The sequence below is a fragment of the Phasianus colchicus genome, chromosome Z (assembly GCF_987193195.1).
Source record: "Phasianus colchicus chromosome Z, bPhaCol1.hap1.1, whole genome shotgun sequence".
Lineage (NCBI taxonomy): Eukaryota > Metazoa > Chordata > Aves > Galliformes > Phasianidae > Phasianus > Phasianus colchicus.
In genome coordinates this window covers 91,326,461-91,353,971 of record NC_143476.1, presented here as the reverse complement: position 1 = coordinate 91,353,971, position 27,511 = coordinate 91,326,461, and the positions used below count along the sequence as shown (strand labels likewise).

Here is a 27,511-nt window from a genome sequence, read left to right as displayed (position 1 = left end):
GAGTAATTAGTGCAGTTGTTCTGTGGCTGCTATGTAGCTCTAAGCAGATCTGATTCATCCCACAGAGAAGGAAAGTAGAAAACTTTTCAGAAGTGGTTACCCATGATTTTTCCTACAGAATGTCCCTGGCAGAGCTGTCTCAAACATGCAACAGTGTACTTCTACATAAACCTCTGTGCTGCAATAGGAGGTTGATTCTCTCTAGCCTTTCTTAGGTTACAGTAGCAGATTGCTGAAGAGCTTCTGGCTTTCTATATGGGTCTTGTGAGAAGCTGCCCACCTATTTCTTGTGCCATGGACAGTAGATTCTAGATGGGATAGATTATTTGGTTCCCTGTCAAGATCACACAGTTTGGAATTTACGTCTAAACTTAATCTTCATGCTCTTCATGATTTTAAACCCAGATTTGGGGTTGTGGCAATATCTAGCCCATTTCTGTGTAGACATTTCTGTCCTACTTAATTTTTAACTAATATAGAGTTTTAGTCATGGGTGCCCAAAGAATCCCTATTGATGGCAGGTAGAAAGAATCTTAACTAGCCAATCTGAAACCTGGCCATGGAACTTGCACCAATGTAAGTAGCTCTTTGCTAGTTCTGGTATTTAAGTTATTGCACTGCAGTTTGAAAAAATGAAAAAATGCATCATGCAAATCACAGCAACATGTAACATCAGGAAATTATTGGTAAGTCAATTTCAGTAGTGGGCTGTTCTCTATCTATTAGTACATTATGTGCTGCTAAAATGTGATGGGAATTTTGTATACCATAAAAACAGAGAAACTTACGGATGCTTTTCAGGTGTAAGAATTTAGTGATTTTTGATTGCTTAAGACACTCCAGTGGCCAGATTATGGTCAATCTCTGATTCTCAGCTGGGAGACATTATTACTTAAAGAATATAAATGAGGCAGAGCTGTGGAATTGGAAAAAGCTTGTCTTTATTTTTTATAACTTTTTTTTTTTTTTTTTTTTTTTTTTTTTTTGTGCACTTGGCTATGTACTTTAAAATCAGTAATGGGAGAATATTTATGATTTAATACTCATAAATATATGTCTTCAGACTTTACTATCTGAAATAAAAAGTATGACCCAATTCTCCCACTTAGGAAAGTTGGTGGAGCACCGTATCAGTCAGTATAGTAATGTCAGCGTGCTGATTTCCCACGCCAATTTCCTACCAACAACGTAAAATATGTATGTCCTTGGAGAGCATCAATTTGTTGTTGATGTGTTATTGCTTTTTACATTTGCACTAGAATGTCTAAACCTTTCATTGCTTTACTTTTAAAAAGCAGAGCTCAATTTATTTCCATACCATTAAAGCTCTGGATAAAATTCCCCTCCTTGGTATAAATTCAAGAGTAAACCTTTGTCAATTTGTTTAAGGCTTCCAGCACCATAAATGGAGACAGTTTTGTTCTTCGAATATAAACTAAAGTAAATCAAGCTGTTCTCTGCTCACAAAAGAGATGTGAGAAACTTTCTGGCTGAAAGAAACATTGCTTTGATAAGACCTGTGCGATAGCCAAAATATCAGATTTCCCTATCCAGCTGTCCAGAGTCCCATTAGTGCCTCTTACTATTATCAGTCTCACTCTATAATTAGAACAGCTTATGGTTTATTTGGGCCTTTTTCAAAACCAGATTTCCTTCCCAGACGTAGCTGTCATTCAGAAGTGCATGAATAGTATCTTTCAGAGTAATTTAAATTTGCATTATTTTGTGACAAACAGGAATGAAAACCATTCAAATCAAGAGAACAGCTCTTACTATCAAATGATAAACACTTTACTTACCCTGGGTGAGACGTTTTCATATGGCATCTGATTTTGCTCAGACAAGCCCCAGGTCCTTTTCTGTTCCCAACGAGAGTCTTTATCTGCCTCTTCTGTATGACACAAACCAGCCTGCATTTGCAAGCTTTCTGTCTCCTCACAGATTTGTGTTGAAAGGACACCTTCCTGACTTGGAAACAAAGCACTGGATTCAACTTCTGCTGAAGTCTGAAAAGACTGACCTATATTACTTACGTATCTGCAAAGCTCTTTAGGATTCAACAACTTTAAAAGGTTTCTTCTTAGACTTTCTGTTAAGGTAGAGACAGCATGCCTTGCATTTTCTTCCAGCAAATTTCTTCTCACTTCTTCTGGTATCAGTGGGCTTTCATCCACCAAATCTGTGTCTATATTGTCTCCTGTCACTGTTTCTGAAGTCAAATTTGTCAAAGCAGCACCTGTGTCACTAGCAGAGGAGTCCGCCATTGCATGCGTATTATCCCCATTCTGTAGTTTATCGGTTGCTGCAGCTGACTGGACACTTCCATTATTTTTTTCTTCCATTTTAAGATAGTCATTTTCAAGGGCTGCAGGTGCAACTGGAACTTTACAATTCTTTTTGTCTTTCAAACCAGTAGTTTTCTCTTGGTGTTGTCCAACAGTTAGAGTCATCTCCGTCTGCAGAGTGGACTGGCAGTAAGTAGAGGGGTCTCTCCTTACATTTACTCCTTTGAATTTTGAGTGATGACCACAGAGGCCAATGGTGGTATCCATAGGCGTAGTGTTATCTGACACTTGAAACAGGCACGGCATTTCACTGAGGAAGTAAGCACACCCATCACAATCCTTACTCAGCTTTAAATCGTCTTCATCATCGCTTTCTAATAAAAACTGTAATTTCTTTTCCCAGATTTCATTGTCACGTACCGTCAGCACATCTGAACATTCTAAATAGTCGAGGCCATAATCATAAAAGTCATCACTTATACTTGGATAGATCTCCAGAATACTATTAGAATTTTCGCAATCATCTTTTACAAAATAATTCAGATTTACAGTGGGATTGTCCTGCTCACTCAGCAGGGCATTCCTGGGTAGAGACCTATGGAGTTCGGTCTTTTCACATGCCTGGACATCTGCCAGAGAACGACCAGAAACAAAGTCTTCCACGTGAAGGCAGCAGTTGTCTGCACAATCAGTGAACAGATCTGTAGGGTGGGAATGCACCTGTCTGCTGCAATTTTTCTCTGCTTTTCCAGCAGCGGCACAGACTATACTGTTAAAATTAGTTAGGTCATCACCATTCTGTGATACATCCCTTGCACAGCAAGTATTTTCCTCCATTTTGAATAAGTTTTCAACATCTGTGTTGTCTTCCATGTTATGCAAGTGTTTGCAGGATTCCTCACATACAAACAATATTTCCGAGCTTCTTTTGTAATAAAACACTGATTTTTGAAGAGCTAGAATTTGTTGAAATTAACTTGGGGTCACCCTCGTAGGCATAACTCTTGTGTTGTGAAAAATGTTCCTCATTCTGCTCATTTTAGTCTGAAGTTTCCCTCAGAGTCATTTAGGTCAGCAAGCAATTCTGGGGAAGCTGCGATTTTTGTACATCGTTCCTACTCAGCAAGAGTTGAACAGAAGGTCAGTCTGGCTGTCAAACAGTTCCCAAACACTGTCCCATAAAGTGCAGCATCTTGCTCTGTGCACCTGTAAATAAGAGAAATCTTAAGTTTAAAATTATTTTTAAAATGAGTATACGTATTTTCTAACAGACAGTAACCTGCCACAGTTTCAAGTATTTCCAAAAAAAAAGTCACCATGATTTAAAAATCAAGATCAAACACTAACAGCGGTAACTATAATCCAGTTAGCTGTGCAGACACACTTACAGGGAGACACTGCAGCTGTCCAAAGTGAATTGTGCTGGGAAGCAAAATCCTTCAGCCTGCCTGCACAAATACATAGCAGCACAAGAATATGCTTTAGTGCATGCCATGTAGACATTTCTAAATGCTAACAGAAATATGCAGAGCAATGCAAATGTTGACACAAGCATGGCTTCCACAGGTACCAGGTAGCTGCTATTCTGATAGTCACATTGGCATCATAGAGACATATGTGTGTATGTGTATATACACATAAATATATATGTAAAGGAAGTAGGTAGGAAGTATTATGTAGAATGTGATTCAAAGTTGCATAAAATGTCATGATTTAGTGAAAGGACTCAGTAGGTCAGGTTGATGGACAGGTTCAATGACCTTGAAGGTCTTTTCTAATCTGGATGATTCTATGGTTCTGAATTCTAAAATATGTTTGTAGCGATACCTGGAAAAGTCAGTCTGGTTAAATTTTACTTGTGCTGAGAACAATTCTGTGGCATGATGTTTGCCATTTCTATGGTGAGAGAGAAATGAACTGAGGCTGGCCACCTCCAACTTCCTGAATAAATCTTACTTTCAAACAGTCGTGCAGTAGCAAAATGATACAGCAAAACAGAACTTGGGTAAAAACAAAGTGAAATACACCACATGTCTTCCATCAACTAAATAACGAAAAACAAAGTAGTATGCAAACATTTGTCTTGCAAAAACAAACAACCTTTTGTTTTTTAAAAGATTCCCAAATCTTAGAATTATAGATACTTCATATTCTTCTGTACACTGCTAGAGGCATTCTGGATGATTCTTCACTACGTCTTTTCCATAGTCCAGGAATTCCACCACCAGAGTAAACCATTTGATCTCAGAAAGGATGCCAAAGTAAACATTCTGAAAAATGATGTCCTGTTTGTATTAACAGAGCTGGTGTGACGGAAGGAGCAGCAGGAAAACCTTCCCTGCCATTCTGCTCATCTGACTACACGGCGTAAAGACACCTCTGCTCATTCTCCCTTTCCTTCCCAGCTTCTTCCACTGCGACCTTTCCCTGCTGCCTCCCTGCTGCCTCCCTGGTGCCACAGCTCCTTGCAGACACCCATCAAAGTCAGTAAGAAAATACGAGGGGAGCTAATGGCCAAAGAGCAAGGTGCTCACAAGGCTTGCTTGGAATCTGCCTCTCGTAAACAGCATAGTGCAGCTGGGTATATTTTCATTTCCTTCAAGGAAACCCTACCAAGGACACCTTTTCCTAGAAGGGGAAAAGGATGAGAAGGTTAAAGGGAAGAATATGGGATACTGTCCTCCGAGGGAAAAGGAGAGAGGAGTGGGGAGAGGAGAGGGAGAGGAAGACGGGGAGAAGAGAAGGAAGGGAAGGGGAATGGGGAGGAGAAGCCATATGGCTGTTCTGGTGATTCCCATGGAGGCACAGGGCAGGCAGCTAAGGTTGATGCCTCTCAGCGTGCCTCCTTGGAGCCCAAGAAGCAATCTGTTTCAAGATCTGTCTCAATAGGGGCTTCCCTGCCTTAGAAGGCAAGAAGAAAACAATTTATGCGTATTGTGGTGGTTTTAAATAATGTGGGCAGCTGCTGACTAGGCCCTGGGCCAATTCTCTATGCTTGCTCCATGCAACTGATGTTTGAACATCAGTCTAGACCCTACGTGCAACCAGAGCCTGGAGGAAAAAAAACGGCGTTGGGTCCCATTATCTTCAGCCTTTCAAATCTATGATCACATTTTGCTTTCCATTTCAACTCTGAGAAATACAGATATTTAACAGGAAAAGATGGAGCACTAGAGATTAATCTTTCCATCATCCATTTGATTACAGGGCCATGAACTAACCCCCAGCACTCATGCATCGCCTCATAAATACACATTTGCCTAATGTTCCCTGTTGCATTCTTTCAAATCTGCTTTAATCTTTGCTTTTCTGAAGACCAGATGCCTCTTTCCTCTTTTTTTTTTTTTTTTTTTTTTTGAGGGAATAAATTATTTTAAAAGTAATTTACTCAGATGAAAAGAGCCTTGGCAACAATTTGTAATGTGTATTGGCTCATGAATACTTTTTACCAAAGCAATTGTACTACACAGTTATCATTATCTTAGTTCAGCTGCATTTTGACATTAAGGGGAAAAAAAGCTGTCAGATTTATTGATATGAAAATTATATTAGATTGCGGTGCATTTTGTCAGATCCAACAAAGGAAACTAAAGGAAAATAATGCTCCATAAGGAAAATGGCAATAAATTATGCTTTTCCACCAAAGGCGAAAACATTATTTATTTTTCTTTTTTAATTTGGAGAGAAAATAGGAGGTATTAGATATAATTCTAATTTCAATTACTGACTTAGAATCTGTAAAAAGAACTGCTAGTATGATATTCTCTGCTCTTCAAGACAACATGTCAAGAAAAGACAAAACAAAATTCACCAAGGAAAGACAAACTGGAGGTCATAGCAGTTCATCATCAGCAATTGGCTAACGACCTGAAAACAAGCTCAACTCCTCATAAACTATGCTTTGAATCTTTGGTGGAAAGACAAGAGAGTACTTAAGGCATAAGGTTGCTCTGGTTGCCTGATTCAGGTCTTGTTCTGGACTAATGACACTATCTGCTGAGTCAGGTACATGATAACAGGAGGAGGACAGAGAAGGAGAGATGCAGAGGAGTAATTAAGGTTTGAGAAGCAAATGGAAAGAAGGCTCTTGCTTTGGTTCTCTAATGAGTTGCCATTCATTTCCACCTGTTGTAGAGAAAAGGAGAGGTTATACCTGGACAAGTTGGCTTTCCCTTTCCCCTTCTCCTTCCTCCACTCACCAAAAAGATTTGTCTCCACTGCTTTACGTAGTGCTTTACGACCACCTGCAGTCTCCCCCAGAAATGAAGCGTACAATGAATGGGTGAACCCAGCACAGGGCAGTTGTATCTGCCTGGCAACCTGGAGGTCCTAGGGCCAGGTTGCTGGGCGTGTTTCTCCCTGCATCTCGGTTGGGATGCTACTGAGCATACTGCCCTAGTAAGGAAATGCAAGCATCAAGATGAAAATGGCAGCTTGAGAACTGACAGTCAGATTAACATGGCAGTAACAGGCCATAAAGATAAAGTAATACATTAAGTGAAAGAATGACTGGTAACAAGTATCGAAATGACTAAAACAGTCAGTCAACATTTCCACTAGGAAAACATACTAAAACAAATTCAACTAAATTATTCACACACACACACCACACAGAAAAGGTTTTTCATTTAAAATCGATACTTCATTACAAATCCATACTGTTTTTGAAAAACTCATGTGTTGAACACTTGGTTTGAAATTCCGATTTTAAATTTAAAAAAATGATTTTTTTTTCAATCTAATTTTCGTGTAGATATAACTTTCTTTTACAAATTGAACCTTGTTTTGAAACCTTTTTTTAATGTTAATATTTGATTATTTATTCCAATTGAGACAAACATTTATTTTTTTTTTAATTACCCTTTAATAAGAGAAGAACGATGTCTTAATTGCCCTTCATTTTCAATATTAGCCATTTTGCAGAAGTTGTGGACACAAAACCGCCCCTAATTATTTCCTAAGGAACTGTAGGCTTAGCTCAAATGTTGGTGACAGAAATATACAAATCTTGGTTAAATAGTGGAAGTTAATTTTCCTCTCCTGTATCACAGTCTTTTCCTACTTCACTTCATTATTAGCAAAAGGGATTTCATCCTTTCAAAGCAGTTTTAATTCACGGGGGTATTTCTACAAAAATATCATGTGTTTTATAAATTTAGGAGAAAATTTGTGTCTTCCTGTTTGTTGCTTCTGGAGTCAATGAAAAAAAACTCCCTCTGAAATCTCTGAAGTTTTTTCTCTTGTTTTCTACCTTTCCCCATGTAATCTGTTCTCAGCAAACGCCCACACTCACTTCATCCTATCACTCAGAGGCACCTGTCCATGCCATGCCTGCAGCACTTGCCCATGCCCACGGATTGCCTCCCCTCTTATCATAGGACACAGTCCTTGTGCCAGGGACCATTCTGCATGAGCACAATGGGCACCTGCTCCATGTCTGTATCTCACACAGTACAACGGTTCAATGACCGATGCAAACATGCTTTGACAACAAGGGCATTGCCTAGGTACATCAAAACCTCCATGTGAGTACAGCTGCATGCATCCTACAAATGCCCAGCCTCACGCCCACCCAGCACAAAGGGCTGGGAAAGAAGAACCTGTCCCAGCCCACACAGGGTTATCTTAACTCAACATATGGAAGGAATGGAGCTGACAACCTTCAATTGCTTCACGTTAAGAAATACTCTTCCCCCAGCAGGTATTTCATATTCCAGGTTGACACTGGATCTGGGATACCTGATAATTCAAGAAAAGTAGCTAGCTAAATAAATAACGAGTGCTTGTAACCTCCCTAGACCATATGCATCTTTAGTAAATTAGCTGCCATTGTCAACACTTGCTGGGCCTCACAACATCTGACGAACCCTTTTCACTTAACTGGTCAAGGATTAAACTTGATTGCATTTCTGTGCACAAGCCTACAAATGTGCAAGTCCATCTGCAACAGGCATGTAGTTTTTTTATTGCACATTGTCATGACTAATATGAAATTTGTAATTGAATCATTTTTTCCTATTTTTTGGTCTGCACTCCTTAATTCACTCTGTTAATCAAGAATCCCATGATGTATTTTTGAAGGCTCTGTGCATCAGCAAGAGTATGAAAATCTCAGTTTTCAGTTTCCAGAAAAATAAAACATTAAACCACTGGCCAACACTAAAAGGAGAAACCTTGAAATGATGAAAAGTAAAAGTGCTAAAATGAAAAGGAAACTAGAGGTGTATTCATGTCTATTTTTGTAAACTGCATGCTTTTCAAGCCACAGCCCATGAATGTCCTGAGTCCTGATGAAGCATTTGAGCACAGCTTGATGACAGGTGAAGTGGAAACTCTCAGACACATCAGTTTTAGTCCAGCAATTCAGGCAGTGCAGTTCAGAACAGATTTGTGCTCTTCAAGACTTCCTGTGCTGATTCCAAGGAAGCACTTCTGCATAGCTTTTCTCAATAAATCCCTGAAATTCCCAAGTTCTCGCTTTTTTTTTTTTCCCCACCATTTTGCTACCCTTTCTTCTTATGTTCTGTGTAAAAACAGAGACCTTGCAAGCAGACAGTGAGGAGTTTTGACACGCAAATACACTTCCCAGGAGTGGCAATCTTCTGCACTGGCAATCTTATGCAAGAATAAAACACAAAATCACCAAGGGTGGAAAAGACCTCCAAGATCACCCAATCCAACCATCCACTTACCACCAATACTTCCCACTAAATTACCACGTCCCTTACTATAACATCTAAACACTTGAACACCTCCAGGGTCGGTGACTCCACCTCCCTGGGCAGCCTGTTCCAGTGCCTGACCACTCTTCTGAAGACGTTGTTCTTCCTAATATCTAACCCGAATCTCCCCGGTGCAACTTGAGGCCATTCTGTCTAGTCCTATCAGTAATTACACGGGAAAAGAGGCTGACCCCCACCTCATCATCACTTCATTTCAGGTAGTTGTAGAGATTGATGAGGTCTCCCCTGAGCCTCCTCTTCTCCAGGCTAAATGATCCCGATTCCCTTAGCCACTCTCCATAACACCTGTGCTCCAGACCCTTCAGAGCATCATTCCCCTTCTCTGGACACAGTCCAGGACCTCCATGTCTTTCTCGTAGTGAGGGACCCAAAACTGAACACAGTAATCAAGGTGCGGCCTCACCAATGCTGAGTAGAGGGGAATTAACACTTTTCTGCTCCTGCTGGTAACACTGCTTCTGATAAGTGAATGCTAATGCTACACAGCTTCATGGATGAGTTCTGAGGTCCGTACATGAAATGTAAGACTGAAATAACTGCAGAAGTCCAGTCAAAACATGTTTGATATGACTTTCAGTGTTCTTATTTCTCTTAATGTTACAAACACTAACTTAAATCAGACAGATCTGATGAAAGAGGTATGTTTCACAATCGGGGCTGACAGAAGGTCTGGGGAGCAGAGGGAGATTCTCCCCTACCAGGACTGAGATCATTACTGATTCTTTGTTTTGTTTGTCTTTTTTGGTAGGCTGAATGTCATCACTGACTGGAAAATGAATCTACATTATCCTAAATGAGTATAGGGAAAATCTTGAATATGTAGGAAGGATAATCTTTCTCCTGTTTACATATCTGTGTGTGAGGAAGACGTCAATACATGCTTGCCTACTCTGTTAACACTTCTCTATCAGACAGATCATGTTTAGAAAGTCAGTAACTTATCTGCCTCACTGTTCATCTGGAAATGCTTGGGCTGAAAGAACAAATTCCCCAAATGCCATCAGTTTTCTAATATTGCCTCCATTCTGGAGGCTAAGGTCTGGGGTTTGCTCATTTGAAAAACAATCCCCAAGACCATTCAAATTAACTTTATGCAGCAGTAGCTCCTTCTCCTCTCTATACACATATACATTAATCCCTTTTTAAAGGTGTTTTCTTGACAGGTAGCTGACCACAAAGAAAACTGGCTGGTATAACCTGGCTTCATGGAAGATAAATGTGAAAAAATTCCAAAAAAATCCCACTAATAACCACAAAACCTTCCTTTGTGATGAGTAGAAGTGGTCATATACTAACTACATACATCCAATCAATAACCTAGTTGACGTGGACAGTAGGATTTTATAAAAGAAGAAAAGAGGACTGGTTGGCTTAAGCACAGAACAAGCATGTGAGACATAAAGGAGTTCTGTCCCAGGCTGGTCATGCTCTCAGTCTGCGTACAATACTAAGGAAAGCAAAGGTACTTTCATCTAGACACAAACAGGAAAGTTTGGGGTGAGAGGCTGGCCACAGAAAGGCTTTTTTGTGTAATTATTTATTCCTATTGTGCTCAGGGAAACAGGACTTTATATGCATTTTTGTTAATAAATCAGACTGAACTGTTTAAAGAATAGACATGAAAAACCACATACCACTGTAACAGTGGTTCTTAGAATGCATATGTGAAAAATGAAGGAATAACATAAACAGTTACTGCAATAGCTTGTAATATAGCAAATAAATTGCAGTAGCAACATAAAATGAAAAGTTACTGTTTACAAAGCTTTCACTTTTATGACCACGACTCTTGGATTTGATTGCTGTTTTATCACTGTGACTCTTGGTGTGCTGAGATAGAAAGACAGCACATGCCTAGTCTGTCAAATAACCTTCCATGCCCTTTCCACAGCTATGGCACCATACAAACAGCACCCAAGATGCTGTCAGCCATCTCTGAAATCCAAGTCTTTTGCTAAAACGCAGACATGTTTCAAGGTTAATGCCTCTCACTACAATAAAGACACTGAGGTCCTCAACTGTGTCCAGAGAAGGAGAACAGTGCTCTGAAGGGTCTGGAGCACAAGTCTTATGAGAACAGCTGAGGAAACTGGGATAGTTTAATCTGGAGAAGAGGATGCTCAGGAGAGACCTCATCGCTCTCTACAACTACCTGAAAGGAGGCTGTGTTGAGGTGGAGGTTGGCCTCTTCTCCTATGTAACCAGAAATAGGACAAGAGGGAATGGCTTCAGGTTGCACCAGGAGAGATTCAGGTTGGACATTAGGAGAAATTTCTTCTCTGAAAGAGTGGTCAGGCACTGGAACAGGCTGCCCAGGGAGGTGATGGGGTCACCATCCCTGGAGGTGTGCAAGGAGTGTCCAGATGTTGTAGTGAGGGACCTGGTTCAGTGGGAAATATTGGTGATAGGTGGATGGTTGGACTGGGTGATCTTGGAGGTCTTTTCCAGCCTTGGTGATTCTGTGATGCAATGGCAAATCACTCTACATCCTCCCTGCAAAGTTTTATTAAATGTCTTAACTTGCTTGCCAAGAGCTTGCATGCAGTTTATACAGCTATAACATTCCTCTAACACCCAAAATTCCATCCAGTCCTGTTCCCAGACTGACAAATCTTTTGTACTTAGGAATGCTGCTTTTTTGCAGCTTTTCTCTCCCCCATCCAGGCTATCTTCAACAGAGATTTTGCACCTCGCAGTAAATTATCTAAATTTAGCATTTTTCGCCTCACAAGACAAAAGAAAACAAAACACAATTTTCCATTTGAAGAAAAGATCTACAATAGAAACAGACATTACATTCCAATTTAGATTTTTTTTATTTTTTTTTCCCACGAGGTATTACATTTTCTGTGGGGAAATTCACACAATAAATTTTTATTTATGGAACTTTCTTTCGAAAGCTGAATTTTTTGAAACTTCATTTTCCAAAAAGTTTGCCGTGCATGTTTTTACATGCCTATTCTCAAGTTCTTTTTAAAAACTTTTCATATAGTATAAATCAAACCTTTCACTGAAAGTTTTCTTTTAAGTTTCACCTGTGTCAGCATGTTTCTGAGTCATTTTTCAGGGTGTCCATCAGGACTGATGGAACAAAATTCCACGTGAAATTCCTGATCCACTTTCCCCTTCCCCTATGTGACAGAAGCTTTCCAAAGTGATTTTGCAACACAGCTATCAAAACACTTTCCAGAAAAAGTTGTTCCTTTCTAAAAATGCTGTGGTCATGACCACATTCTTCAAAGTTATGTTTCAAATGTTAAAATTTCCAAGTCAACAAAAAACACAATTCTAAAATTTAATTATAACTTGGCATATTAGGATGGTAAGCATTTACAGAGCTGTTTGCTCACTGCTGAGTCTAATATTCGATGGAGTAACAGTGAGAACCATGCACAAAAGCATTTACAATGACTGTGTTCTCTGTGTGTTTCTGTATCTCATAATACTGAAATTCTGACTCAGTTCTGTCTGAAATACAAATAACAAGTGTAATCATATTATCCTTTTAAAAATACTTCAAATCACTGTGATTACACCAAATATTTAGAGCAGCATGCCTATCAAAACGCCTACAATGTCAGAAATCAAACTAGCAAAATACCACGCAATCTGAAACAATTATTGCACATCTATTGTATTAACAAGCTCTGGAAAAACATCAGTGAAGTTTTGGCTGTTCAGAAACCAGGCACCTGCAAAATGTGCCCTTGGCAAACACACTGAGATGTAGCATGCTTCTTTAACTTCTGACATCAGAGATGTTTTGAAAACTTCTTACAGTAGTGCACTACCTATTATAAACAGCACCGCAGTATAAAGAAAACACCACAGCTATAGTTGCCTTGGCAAAACATAAGAAGAACAAGCAACTACACTGTGTATGCCTAACGAAGAGCTTAATATAGAGTAATTAAAAAAAGCAATCACAGCACAGCTCTTAACACTGATCTGTCTTAATCTATTTTTAACATTTGTCAAGCATCTGACACTGTCAGCATGAGCAATTTGTGCATGCAACCAAGAGACCAGATTTTTTTTTGAGGAATGGAGGAAATCCTTCAGTAGCGAGCAGTGGGCCATGCAGTATGTATTCAGAAAGAATAAAATGCCTATTTCTGGACACCCAGCGCCACTTACACATTCCTCAGAGAAGGAAGTGCCTCAGGAAAGGCTTTTGCAATTTTGTTTCCCTTGCTGGAACTTAATGGAAATATCACAGGGGTGTAATTTCAGAAACATTTAACTGAATTTTACATGCAACATGTTATCAAACATATTATCAAAACCAAGTGCTGCAAAACAAGCAGACCACCTCAACTTATTCTAAATCACTGTATTTGTGCAGAGCATTAGGAATAAAGTAACTTGCTCTTTGCTTGTTTATCTTTTATGATCAGCTTTCTATTTTCTACAATAATTTTTCTATTTGCACGCAGGGGAAATAAGCAACCATGTCATTTTAAAACTACTAGCAATTTGACCTCCCAAACCAGAAACATGCACTTACCCTTCTGTGCTCTCTTTGTATCTTAGCAGCGGACCAGGTCTGCAGTTTGACTCTGAGCTACAAGATAAAAGACATTTAGTTCAAGCATTTTGTTTCCAAGCTGAGAAGCTACACGAAAGCTTCAGTGTTGCTTTGCTAGCGTGACCTTAGCATAGTGAGTCTGATCACTGCAGTTTGTCTTTTAGGAGAGACTATTTCGTTACACATAGCAGATGGCTCTTCCTGGGAAAACCTCTGCCAGAGGCAGAGCGCGAGCTGGCAGCAAGGAGGGCAGATCCTGCTTCACAGAGGGCAACCAGCATTTCCTCGTGGCCCTGGGAGAGAGGAAGTATTGGCCTTAGGTTTTTCATAATAAGGCTCTGGGCTCACTTTTAAAGCACATGCTTCAGAGTACTTAACTTCTTTGCTCGGCATGGCTGAAATTTCTGACCTGCTTGAAGTTGAGCAAGCAAATGTTCTGCCAAATGCTGAGAAAACCTGAACAATTATCCCCAACAAATAGGCTAAGGGGGGCCATAGTGAAAACTGAACTTTTAAAATTAATAAACACACACAAAAAAAATCACCTAACAATTCACATTTCTCAAAGGCAGCGATTATCCAGTGCATACCTAAATGAACTGTGAAGTGAAAAAGGTGATCCCATGTCAAGAAGCCAGCACTCATACAGGAGGAATGCATATTAATTGCTCACAGGGCTCTGAGCTCACAGAGTGCAGAAAAATCTGAACAACCAGTTCAGTGCTGTGTTCTTTCCTGATGGTTTGCAGAAAAAACAGCCGAAATGCTGATTGTTGAACACAATTGCTGAACACTTCTCACTCCCAGTGCTCTTCAGAATGGGGGTGATGGCCAGAAAACTATTCAGCAAAATCCAGAGCACGTAGAGCCACCCCCCTCCAGAGAGCAGCAGGGATATCTGTGATTTATTTCATTATTTTGTGATCCAACAGTCCAAATAGTCCCCAAAGAATTGAGCTACCAGGATTTGGAACTGCCTTCCAGCTGACAACTGCTTGTCACTGTGTGGAGATGCACAACAAGGACAGCATGCAGCCTAGGGTGGGTGCGGGAACCAAATTCACCATCCCATCTGTACCCACGTAGCACACATACATATGTTTTTTCCGCATCTAACCTGGGAGAAACACTTGGTTAACTTCACAGGACAACACCACCCAGTGCAGCTCTTCCATGTCGAACTGCACACATCGGTCCTTGAAGGCACTGGGCCCCGGATGCCCACGGCAGATGCTCGCTGTCGCCTGCTCTGCAGTGTGCTCTGCCTTAGGCTGGGCAGCAGGCACAGCGAGCTCATGGGCTGCTGCCAACCCTGTGCATACTGCAGGAATAGGGGCAGTCACATTTTGACGGGACCACAGAACGGCTTGGGTTGGAAGGGACCTTAAAAACCATCTAGATCCAAGCTGTGTGGCTGACTGACATATTGAGCCCAGGGCCCATTCAGCCCGGCTGTGAACTCTTTGAAAAGGTGGATAACAGCAGGACAAGGGGAAATGGTTTGAAGTTGAGGGAGGGAAGATATAGGTTGGATGTCAGGGGGAAGTTGTTTGCTGTGAGAGCAGTGAGGTGCTGGAACAGCTGCCCAGAGAGGCTGTGGATGCCCCGTCCATCCCTGGAGGTGTTCAAGGCCAGGTTGGATGGGGCCCTGGGCAGCCTGGGCTGGTATGAAATGTGGAGGTTGGTGGCCCTGCATGTGGCAGGGGGTTGGAGATTCATGATCCTTGAGGTCCCTTCCAACCCGGGCCATTCTGTGATTCTGTGAACGCCTGCAGGGATGGACGCCTGGTGCAGCGGCAGCAGCAGCTCTCCGCCCTCCCTGCGGGAAGCTTCCCAGCCCCAGCATCACCCTCAGCCCCGCTCCGCCCGCCGGGCGCGCAGCTCGCCGTGCCCCCCCCGCTCCGGTGCGGCTGCGCCGGTCGCGTCCTTCCGGGCGGGAGCGCCGCCCCAGGCGGGCCGTGGCTGGCGGCGGGCGGCAGCGAGACGATGTCGGAACCGCCGCGCAGCCCGCCGGGCTCCCTGCCCCTCAGCCGCCTGGCGGAGCCGCTGCTGCGGAGGCTGAGCGAGCTGCTGGACCGCGCGGCGCCCGGCAAGGGCTGGCGGGAGCTGGCGCAGCGCGCGGGGAGCCGCGGCCGCGTCCGGCTGAGGTGAGGGGGGGCGGGGAGCGGAGGGGCGACGTGAGGCCGGGCCTCGCGGCGGGGCGGCCCGGCGCCGGCTGCCGTCTCGGGGCCGCGAGGAGGCGGGCGGCCGTGCGGCCTGCTGGGCGCAGCCGGAGTGCGGCCCCGGGCGGCCTTCCGTGCGCCGCTCCCGTGTCCTGCAGGCTGAACGCGGTCGACTAATTCGGCTTTTCCTTCCTAGATCGCTTTCTGTACGTCGCTTCCTGCTCGCGTTACTTTCTGTGCCTTCTCCGGGTCTTGCTCAGGGAGCGTTGACGGCCCGTGTGGTTCCTTTGTAGGGCCGTGGCTGTCATTCTTTACCTGTGTTATCCGCCGAAGTACGGTGGTGTTCTTGTGATAAGCCTGAGCGTCTTGCCTGCAGCTCTGTGCGGCACTGTGAGTTCATAAAGGAAGCACTGATGGTCCGCAGTCTCCCCACGCCCTTGCTGTCTGTGTTTCTTTAACCTGGTGTGATTGAAAGCACGTGAAGCATTAAAACCGAAGCCCCGAAGTGTGAAAGTTTATACCTGGGAATAAATCATAGAACCACAGAATGGCCTGGGTTGAAAAGAACCACGGTGATCATCTGGTTCCAACCCCCTGCTATGTGCAGGGTCACCAACCAGCAGACCAGGCTGCCCAGAGCCACATCCAGCCTGGCCTTGAGCGCCTGCAGGGATGGGGCATCCACAGCCTCCTTGGGCAACCTGGAAATGCACAGAACTGCTAGGAGGCTGCAGCAGTCATTGATCTTGGCATCTCAGTCTTCTTGGGCTTTCCTGACTCAATCCTTACTGCTTCTGAACCAGGCAGGTGAAAATGAAAGGTGCTGCACTTGTTTTTCTATTCAGACGTTGAAATGTGAGAACTAGATTTCTCAATACGTTTGGTAGAATTGTTAGGTTCAAGCACCCTTGTTTCCCTAGCACGCGGCTCATTAATACTAATTTCTGTCTGTTGAAATGCTGCTTTGTAATGTCTGGGCTTCTGAAACTTGAAGGAAATACTTTGAATGCATTCAAATCAGCTAAGACATTCCTTTCTCTCTCTATATATATATTTTTTATCTTTTCAACTCAACTCGATTTTTCAGAAAGAGCATTGAGAAGTTCTATGCCTTGTTTTATTTTGCAGCCCCCTGGATTTAGAACAGTGTTCCCTCAAAGTTCTGGAGCCAGAAGGAAGCCCAAGCTGGAGCCTCTTAAAGCTGCTGGGTGACAGGGGCTGCACGGTAGTGGAGCTGGTGGAATTCCTGCAGGCCATGGAGCACACAGAGGCTCTCCAGTGTCTCAGCTATTCAGGTCAGCTCTGGTTTGTATTTCCACTGTAACCAGGCTTTCTGCACTAGAAATACTGAAGTATTCATTTCTACAGTAAAAGCATTGTTAGCAGTTGAATTCTAGTAACTGGTATTTGTTGGTATGATTCTGAGATTAAAAATAGGTCAAGCAGATAAGCAGGCTTAATGCAGTATTGTTGTAGGCTTGGACTTGGCTGCATGAGTACGACAGGTGCTGTCATTCTCTCTGCTAACTTGTGTTCTGTATTCAGCTCTGCCTTTGGGAGATGTTTACAGAACAGAAGTAGCTGGGTTAGAAAGACCAGTAGCTTTGCCAGCCATTTGTTCAGGCTACAGTTTTTATGAACTGCATTTCATAGCTTACCCTAATTGAAAGGGAAGTGTTCAATTAGCACCAGTTCTAGTGCACCTTGAATTCATTCCAGCTTCCTAATTGGACAGCAAAACAAAGTAGCAAAGGACTAGATTATTTTCTGCTGTCTAATGCATTCAGCTTGCTTCTTCATTGAAAGTTCAGAGATGTGGGCAATGCAAGGGCATGCACAGTAGAAATGCAGACCAAATTCTTCTTGCTCTGGTTTTAGACTGTGCCCCTTTCTTATGTCATCTTTGAAGATATGGTGAAATTCAGTCACCTGGAAGTTAGAACAGTTTCTCTTGAAAATGGGGAGTGGGAATGTGCAAGTGTAGAGTCTTGCACATGGGAACAAATAACTGCAAGTATCTGTACATGACCTGTTGGAGAGGAGTTCTGTGGGGAAGGACCTGGGGGTCCTGGCAGACAACAGGCTTACCATGAGCCAGTAGTGTTCCCTGGTGCCCAAGAAGGCTAATGGGATCCTGGAGTGTATTAAAAGGCCAGCAGGTCAAGGGAGGTGATCCTCCCGCTCTACTCTGCCCTGGTCAGGCCTCACCTGGAGTACTGCATCCAGTTCTGGGCTCTTTGGTACAAAAAAGACAGGGATCTCCTGGAAAGAGTCTGAGAGAGGGCCATGAAGAAGATAAAGGGCCTGGAACATCTCCCCTAGAAGGTGTTCTACACTAACATGAAAAGGAACTTCTTCACAGTGAGGGTGATGGCTTGGCAGGGAGGAGGGGAGTCGGTGTCATATCACTGAGGCTGGATTGTGCTTCTAAGAGGCAAGAGTTTATCTGTGGAGATGTTCAGTGGTAGTATGTTGTCTTGTATATGGTGGTTGGTGGAGAGAACTGAAAGCAAAGAATATTACTGACTCAGGTTTGTACTAAAATGTGCCTGCACTGAGCCAAACACTGTGCTTGGTTGACCTGTAATCTCTCCATGGTTGAGTTTGCAGGTCTTTATGTAGCTGTCTGTTATGTCATATTCTGGGTGTTAGTGCATAGATAGCTAAGGTACCTTGTGTGGAGGAGAATGAGCCAGTAAGACTTGCCAAAACCTCCCTGAAAGGCAGGGATAGTCTGTCTTGTTGTAAGTTTATCTCTTTGAGGCATGATGGAATGAACTACGCCTGCTTTAGGGAGGGCTGGATAGCTTAGAGAGAGAGAGAGAGAAGTTGGAACCAGGAGAAAGCAAAGCAAAAGGTATTTAAAGGGAGTTTAATTCTAAGACTTTCTGAACTATTCAAAAAGAAGTAGTAGGCTTTAACAGTTGCAGTGAGTGTATTTAAATATTCAGTGTGATACACTTGAAATTAAAATACATGTTCAGAACTACTCATTTGTTTTAGTAAACCAAAAAGAGTTTGAACGTTGCTTTAGGATAGGGTTGTTTAATAAAGACCTTTATGGCTGTCTTATTGGTTTTTAGACCATTTTCTAGCAGCTTAGTTTATGCAATTAAAGACCCAAGCATTTATGAGCTTTTGAATATACTGTTGTAATACTGATATGTCAGTGCTTCTACTTCAGTGTTTCTTTGGCACAGACACTGTTATAAGCTGAAACATTATTTTGCAGCTACAGAAGGAACCTCTAAGAGTCATAGACTCTCACAACCAAGACCCAGATCTTCTTTATCTCTCTGAGTTTACAGACTTGTCTGCTGCTTTGTATTAACTCTGGACAATGTTATTCCTCTTAACATGCAAAATTGTAATAACTTTTAAACTTCTTTTTGGTAATGAGAAGGCCATAGCATCCTATTCCTATGTGTGTCAGTGTATCATTCAGAAAATTGAGTCAGAAAGTTTTCTTTTTAAGCCATTACATTTTTTAGTGTTTGCGGGAAGTAGCTATGTAATATGTGAATGGCAGGAAAATAATGAAACAGTGTAGACATTATGAGTCAGTTTTCTTAGAACTTGGTTGTAACACCTCCAAGGAGTACAAGATGCCGGTCTTCCAGATGATTTGTTTTTCTCAAATATTTCAAGAGATGTCAATGATGAAAATCAGGAGAGATTATAAAGAATAAAAGTGCAAATCTTCTGTCCCTTGAATTGACATTACAAACTTCCTGTTTGCCTTGTTTAATATTGGTGCTTGTGATGCTCAAGGCTACTTGAAATGTTCTCTTTGACTCAGAAAAACAGCAGAGGAAGTATTAAATGAGAAATCTGAAGTATCAATCTCCAGAGCTAGGCTGTAGGTGGAAGTTGTTTTAGAAGACAGGCAAGGAATTTTCAAATCTTGTGCCTAGGCTGGAGTAGCCCCCAGTGTTGTCAACTGTTTCAGAATCAGGTTGTGTATGGAGACACTAACAGAGCCCACTTCCCTGCTAGACAGAGACCACATGATTTCCATATGCCGTGGTCTCTGTTTCAGTCTGTTGATCTTTTGTGTTTCTGCTGAAGTTTTAACCTGTTGATCAAATTGATATGATTTCTTCCTCAAGTACTTTCTGTTAGGACAAAATTCTGATGTGCAACTAAACTGTTAAATGGGAGTGCTGGGGAATGCAAAGAGAACTCCTGGTGTGACACAGTAAGAAGGCTTGGAGCAAATTACAGTCCTGAGCTGAGATATTTGTGATCTCTTTGGAGCTATTTTTGCATGCTATTTCTGTTTACTTCACATTATTCTCTAAGATTATTTGCCCGATAAACTGGAATGCTGTTGCTGTACCAGGCTATGCTTTCAGCTTCTGCAAAGCACATTAATTAAATGATAATGAAGGAACCTGCTTTCTCCCAAAATAGGGAAAGAGACCAACTCCTAAAGAAAATCAAATCTAGTATGAGTACCTATTTTGTATGTGATTCTTTATTTCAGAGAATAATGAGAAGGTAGTGAAGTGGTTTTGTATCATTTGCTATTTCTGTATTTTCCTATAACCAGTGTTGCAGCGACTTGTCATCAGCATGTGTTATTTCCTACGGTCCCACTGTGTTTGTTGCATGCATGCACCATCCATAATAATGGAAAAAAAATCATTAGACTGAAGCATTGACATCTCAGCACTGCTGAGCACCATGCCCAGAAGCTCATGCATTCTTTATCAGCACTGTGAGGTTAAACTCTGCAGATGACTTTTTTTTGCTCCCCCCTCCCCTTTCTTCTTCCTATGACCTTGGTTGTAACAGCAGATCTGTTGTGGGGGTTGTGCTGTAATTAGATCTCTGTACTGGTCTAGGTTAAGAAAACAACTGGATCATATCAGACTGTTATCAGAATTTCACTCACACTATTTCCTGGCAGTTAAAATCTGAAGTGGAAAATTTTACCTTGCACACTGTTAAAAAGAAAACCCCCGCCCTGTGATCTACAGGAGCAAAACCCATAGAGGAAGCTGATGTTGTCTAATAAGCTGCATGAGCAATAGTTGAAAAACGCAGTGTGTTGTAGCTCAACCAGCTCTTACTGTATTGAGCTTTCCCTCAGGCTGTGCCTTCCCTCGTAGCTGAAGCTTAACAATTTAAATTGTTTGGAGTGAGCAAAGCTCAAAAGCATATATTGTGGGAATACCCTTCCAAGAAAGAATATGTGATGCCACTGAAAGTGCTGTTTGCTTTAGTGTGTAGGGAGTAAGAGATAATGAGGTTTCTTGAAATTAAAACACTTTAGGGTGTGGGGTTGGACTGATCTCCAGAGGTCCCTTCCAACCCCTGCGATTCTGTGGTTCAAGCATGGGTTTGTGTAATGAAATACAATTTTGAATGTCTTAAAATTCTCTGAGTAAATGAAACTGTATATTTACATAAAAAACCCAGATTATTTTCAAGCATACTTAAAGACAGAAATTTTGTTTGCTTAGAGGACAATTTAAATTTAAATTCTGAGTTGTATCTTAATAGCTTTCCTACATGTGAATTCTCTTTTAAAGGCATCAAGATTGTTGTACAGCCAGACTCTCAATCAGTGCTCTGTGGCCAGGTTGTCAAGCTGAGTTGTTGGGCAACAGGACATCCATTTGTACATTACCAGTGGTTCAAACAGAAAAAAGAGGTAATAATTGATAGAGAATATATGTGTATGTATGTATTTTTTTAATTGTTACTTAATTGTTAATTAATAACAATTACACAGACTAAACTGTGATACGGCTAGTGCTGAATTGGAATTTCTCTCCACATTTTTTTTTGAAGGCTATCGCTCTCAATTGTATAAAGAAAAGTTTGTTTCATCTTTTAATAAAAATAGAAGTTGAATAACTGCTCCATGATGATTGTATCAGTGTGCTAAAACAGTAAGGTGGTTCAGTGTGTTCACGGCACTCTATCCTTGGGTCTAATCTTGGAAACTGTAAGTTCAGTTGTCTAAGCCTACTATGAAGTTTCACACAAGCTACTCAGAAACCGCCAGAAAGGAAAAAATATCAGTCATCATTGGTTTTAGACAGATGAAAACTGGTTCAGTTCATAAGACTGAGCAATTTAAGGCCTGAACTCATTGGTGTTACAGACTTAAGTGTTGGAATGTATGTGAGCCTGTATCTGTGGAGTTCAAGTGGCAGTGCTTTTGCCCATGTTTCTTGTCTGGTTGTCTTCCTACAATGACTAATTTCAGGAAGAGTTTTTCAACCAGCTTAAAAACTCAGCTAAGGTAGAGACATATGAATCATTCCTGGAAGAAAATCCGTCTCTAAGCTGCTAAATGGAACAAAACTTTCTCATCCAAAAATTTTAAGCAAAGGACTTGAAGCTTGGGTTATGGACGCTGAATAAATATTCCAGTGTTTGATCCTTGTGTAGATTAAGATTAACTTAATCTGAATTAAAATATTTCTTGATTCATGTGTCACTCAGGTTCCCCATGGTAATTCTCCAGAACTGGTTCTGAATCCAGTGAAAGTGAATGATGCTGGCTTTTACATCTGTCGAGTGAACAGCGAATCTTCATTTACATTCAGTCGGTGGGCACGACTGGAAGTTTGTGATCTCCAGGGTACAGCTCATGGTGAGTGGCAGGGGCTTTTTACAGTGGAAACTTCTGTGCAGATTGCACCTTAAAGCTTGTTGACACATTGGGTTAAACTGGGTCTTTTTGTGTGAATTGCATCTTTGTGGGTTTAGTAAACGTGTTAGCTGCATAAGAAAAATCATAGTTATGCAGATGCATGTATGTAAGTCCATATGGATTATGGCACTGGCTTAAAGGTAAGTTTACTTCACTGAAGGCTTAATTTCCATCTGCAGCATACATAATGAAAGGATGGAAGTGGAAGAAGATTGAAGAGAATGGAGTAATAGCAGAAAACCAGTAGGATTGTATGGCTGTACACTCAATATTATCTAGCCAGAACTGGAATTTATTGTTAGTTGACTGATGTAGTGCTTGATTTAGAGATTGGCAACCTGCCTGTGGCAAGTGGGCTGGAACAGGATGATCTTTGACATCCCTTCCAATACCAGGCATTCTATAATTCTGTGACTGTAATGTGAATCTTAGAAATTTGCTTCTTGGATTGGGTTTACTAATACTATGCATTTATGTCTAGTTTCTGAGGTTGTGAAACGGTGTTCTTTTGTTTCTGGTTTGCTTTTTGTATATTTTCTTATAGAATAGTCAATAGTTTTAAATGAGAATAGACTATGTGCTAAGTCTACCTTTAAAAACAAACTAACAAAAACCTAAGCTAAATTATTTCATTAAATAGCTTGGCTTTGTTCTTGGCCTAAAGGTGAATGAGAAGAGCAACTAAAGAGTGCAGCTGATTTCTGCTCGTATCTTCACACTGTGAAGACTGAATATATTGTGTTGTGTCACAAGTCAGTGGTGTTTCCCACTTGAATCCTGCATTTAAAGATGTCAGGAAAACGAAGAGAAATGATGCAATGAAAAGCTGTTTCACTGTCCCTTGAAATCTGTGGAATCTGTATGAAAGCATACTCTGGAGATATGCTGATGGCAAGTGGAAAATGTATTCAAAACATTATTATATGCAAAGGAGTTGCAAAGAGGAATGGGCTGTCTTAATACTTAAAAGTCATAGGCATGAAGTAGAGTGTCTGCGTTTTAGCAAGAAAAGTTGGTTAGACGCTGGAAAATACTTTCTAATGTTAGGAATAATTGAACAGTGAAATGAATGAAGTAGATAGACCACAGAATCTCCAACAAATGCATATCTGCCTGTACCAGACATGGACTAGATGAATGTTTTCTATGATTGTATGGTCTATATTAAATTTTATGGCAGCCCTTTTCTTGTTTACTGACTGCCTTTGCAGGCTTTGCTTGACAATGTAATTAGAATAAAAATGTTATAGGTGTTATCATTTACAAACAGTGTTTCTGCTTGACAGCTGATTATCCAGGTAATTAGCAGAAATCACTTTCTTCCCCCAGTCCTATCCTCCCATCAGTTGGCCAGCAAAGAGATCTGACTTTTAAGAAATGGGATAGCAATTGTAAATTTGAAACCAGGAACCCTTGATTTGAATCTTTTGCTGTTAAAAGTCACAGATTTCTGTTAATAAAGAGCTGTTTGGGGCTTTTTTTCCCCCTTTCTAGAAATGAGAAATTTTGCATTCCGTGTTATCAGTGCTCAAGCTGAAAAGGGAGAACTTTTTTTGTCTTTAATTACATATGCTACTCATGAAAAAAGTTTTTGTTTTTTTTCACTTTTGCTGTCTGAACAAAATATCTTTCCTATCATTAAACTTTCCCTCTAATTTTTTTCTAATTACCAGACTTCTACATTTTCTTTTCTACAGTGAAGCAAACAAAATCATGTAATGAAATTCTCGTTCCTGCATGCACACCTGCACACATCCTCAGTCTGTCCCTTGTCAACCATGCTTCTTTATATTTGCTCTTTTCTCTGAATCCTTTCTATAATATTTTTCTGTTTTGCAGCTGTGCCCATTTGTTATACTACTGGCAGGAATAAATGATGCATAGGAGCTTCTGAGGTGTGTTTTTGTGTATTCCTGTTTCACTTTTCAGCTGAAAAAAATGGAATGCAGTTGTGACTCATTATTAGCATACTCCTTACAGACAAGTAAATTAATTTCATTGCTGTTAGCACAGACTGTTCTAGTTTCAGGGACATGTGCCCATACATTATTTATCTCACTTTCTTTCCCCTCATTTTTTCATTAATTTTTGAAGGGGGCTTAATTGGTTTGCCTGAAAAGAAGCTGTGCATTTGTATTCAGCCTCAGCCACAAAACCTGACTGTGGGAGATGCTTTGGTATTAGAATGTGGAGCTGTTGGAAACCCAATTCCTCAATACCAGTGGATCAGAAATGGACTTCCCCTGGCAAATGGAAGCAAAAATGTCTACACGGTAAGTTACCACACAGTGCCATCCTTGTGAGATCGAGGTGTTACTGCCTTTAGTCTACCATGTAATGTTTCCATGAAGAAAATAACTTCTTCATAGCGTTTGTAACATCTGTGCAAGTGCACAGCTCTCCTGCTCTGTTATTCCAATGCTGATGCTGTTCTCAAGCTCCCGGGTGCAGAATTATAATCTCAATGTGTTTGAAGTGGTAGTCATGGAGTGGAAGTCTACAGTACATTCTAGGTTGTTGACATAACGCAAAGATTAAGTACCAGTAAAAATTAAAGCATCTCGTTCTATCCCATACTGTAAAGCTCTGTGGAAGATCAGTTATATTTAGTACTTATAGCATCTCAAGCCTGTTGGACAGATATGCATTCTTTCTTCAATTCTCAAAAGCATTTCTAGAACGCTTAATGTAGAATAAGGTATCAGCAGCTGTTGGATTTGTTTAGGCTTTGCTTTTAATTTTTAGTGTTTTTTTTTTTTTTGAGGGAGGGGTGTGCTTAAAAGAAACTGATTCTTCTGGGGGCTGGCAGGATGACTTTCAGTTGTGCTCACATAGGTATCTTGTGTGGACATGGAACATGGGGGAACATACTGGTGTCATGTATTCAATAATGAGGAAGACCAGGACAGCAAGAAGATAGACGTCACTGTAGGTATGGAATTTGTCAGTTTTATGTAGATCAGCTAATTTGTCAATTTCTTCCCTAGTATTAGAATTTATTTCTCAGACTTCTAGTATTAAGCCAAGCAATTAGCTGCCTGTATTTTTAGTTTATCTGTTGATTAAGATAGCTGTGCTTGATGGCATCAAAGGCAGTTTTATAGTTCTATGAATTGTGAAGTGCTTTCAGTTTTTATGGTAGGTAATATAAAGATGGTAACACTTTTTGGCCTTGCTACTAGGAACATTGGCTTGTCAACAGATGGAGAGCTGATTTCTTCATCTGCATGTTTTTTGACAACCAAATAACATCTTAGGCCTTAAGATTTCACTAAGATCTTTTACTGATATGAACTATTATGTGGAATTCTTCAGCTATCAGGTCAGATTAGATTATTCATAGCAAGTGAAGTGAATGGATAGAACACTGATTAGTGTATATGAATGTATTTGCAGTAAATCAATCAGGGAAAGATCTGTTTCTATAGCTTCCAGATATATCTGAGAATATTATTGCATAATTCATATGAAAATTTCTCGTTAAGAAATAATGTAGTGCTCCAGGATTGTATTAACAATTACTATAGATATCATAGCCAGTGTTTAAAGATTTATAGTACTGTAAAATGAGCCAGATTGGAGGTGAATTTTGACTTCCACTTTGTGTTCTAACTCTCATAACTGAGAGAAATTGTCTTCCAATTCTCCCCCCTCCCCTCCCTTAAAACACAAGGAAGGAAAGCTATGGCAGTGGAGTGCACAGAAGGTAAAGTAATTCTTTAGTTGTGAATCACTTTTAAGAAATGAATGATGGGGATGATGGATTGTTGTGTGTTGCTGAAAAGCATACATGGGTTATGAACTTCACTGTGCTTTAAAACAGTGCTGGGTGATGGAACATTTCCTTCTGCATGTGCTTCTCTCTTCTTTGCCTTGAAATCAAGCTACTTTCTTCTGTAGTATTCAGTATTGAATATGTGTTGTTTTTGTGTCCTGCCTTTGATCTTTGTGAGATTTTTTTGGCTGGGCTGAGGAAGCAACATCCCTGCAAGAAAATCTGGGAATGTTTAGGAGACGGAATGACTTAAAGAGTTGGATAGAGCTCAATCCAGTCAGTTCTTTGTCTATGAGATGCCTTTTCAGCAACCTTATTAGGTTTTTTTTCTTTTCTCCTTTGCATCGCTGCTGTGCCATCAATTGATTATTAGGAATCTTGAAGTTTATACAATTTACACAGTGGGGGAATTGTGGGAAAATGTAAGGTTGCTTACAGCAGCACCCTACCCCAAGCTTCTCTGTCAACAGTGAAGAAAACAATTGCATTTTCAAGGCACTGTACATGGCTGTCTGCTCTTCATTTTCTTGCAATCAAACTGCTGTGCAAACTTTCTTGTTCAAAGTTTAACAGGAGCCAGTGTTCTCTTTAGCCCCTTTTCTGAAAGTTTGACATTGTGAGGGTACTGTGTACTACAACATACAAGTAGCACAAATTTCAGTATCAGCCACTTCCACAGTTTAGCTTTTATAACTGTTTATTTCCTTAGCCTTAGCATCCTTTCTGGCTTGAGAAGGTTTCTGCAGGAAATAATGGATCCTGTGCAGAAGCCTCCTGGCTACCTGCAATTCAACCAGCCCTTGAAGCAGGATATAATCACTAAAACTGCTGGGGCCTTAGCACAGACTAAGGTTTGTTTGGATGCAAGTTTGTTCTGCTACTAAGCTACATTAAAACCCTTGCTATTTTCACTTTAGTTACCTAGAGTTTCCCATGTGAGCTTATGTGCCTGCATTTGTTGATTAAGAGGTCTGCTTTGTGCTGCACTGAATGGAGCAGGCATGCTCTGAGGGGCCTCACATAGCCCACAGCTTTTCCATAGTTTCCAGAATTCTGAAAGAAGTTAACTGAAATCTATGGTAGTCTAGAATGTTTGAAAATTGTATCTGAAAATTATATCCCCCTGAATACATATGGTGTTACAAAGAAAGACTTCTTGCTCAGGATGTTGCTTTTTTAGCAGTCCTCAAACATCTTTTTTTCACTTGAGTGATTCTGATGTCTTATTCCTTGTTCATTCAAGCTGCTTGCATGCCCATGAGACCAAGGCATGGTGTGTTTTTCCCTTTGTTTTAGCTATATTGTACTGCTGTGTCTTGAGTATGTGGTTAACGTAGTTATCTTCTGT

The 27,511-nt window shown here is 41.0% G+C and overlaps 2 protein-coding genes across 5 annotated transcripts in view; one reads left to right on the top strand and one right to left on the bottom strand.

Annotated features, from left to right (window-relative positions):
* Window positions 1–16,536, bottom strand: part of ALPK2 (alpha kinase 2) — a 43,407-nt gene extending 26,871 nt beyond the window's left edge. The window contains exons 1-3 of the mRNA XM_031609219.2: window positions 16,034–16,536; window positions 13,536–13,849; window positions 1,800–3,491 (exon numbers count right to left, since the gene is read on the bottom strand). Coding sequence (XP_031465079.2) covers window positions 1,800–3,158 — 1,359 coding nt within the window. The 5' untranslated portion in view covers window positions 3,159–3,491; window positions 13,536–13,849; window positions 16,034–16,536. The remainder of the gene's footprint in view (window positions 1–1,799; window positions 3,492–13,535; window positions 13,850–16,033) is intronic.
* MALT1 (MALT1 paracaspase) overlaps window positions 15,505–27,511 on the top strand; it is a 31,697-nt gene continuing 19,690 nt past the window's right edge. For 2 of the 4 annotated variants that reach the window (XM_031609209.2, XM_090130899.1), the window contains exons 1-7: window positions 15,505–15,703; window positions 16,847–17,013; window positions 21,256–21,377; window positions 22,178–22,328; window positions 24,483–24,661; window positions 25,224–25,320; window positions 26,062–26,094. In XM_031609209.2, coding sequence (XP_031465069.2) covers window positions 15,543–15,703; window positions 16,847–17,013; window positions 21,256–21,377; window positions 22,178–22,328; window positions 24,483–24,661; window positions 25,224–25,320; window positions 26,062–26,094 — 910 coding nt within the window. In that variant the 5' untranslated portion in view covers window positions 15,505–15,542. The remainder of the gene's footprint in view (window positions 15,704–16,846; window positions 17,014–21,255; window positions 21,378–22,177; window positions 22,329–24,482; window positions 24,662–25,223; window positions 25,321–26,061; window positions 26,095–27,511) is intronic. The other 2 variants (XM_031609211.2, XM_031609210.2) reach the window with 1 other exon arrangement.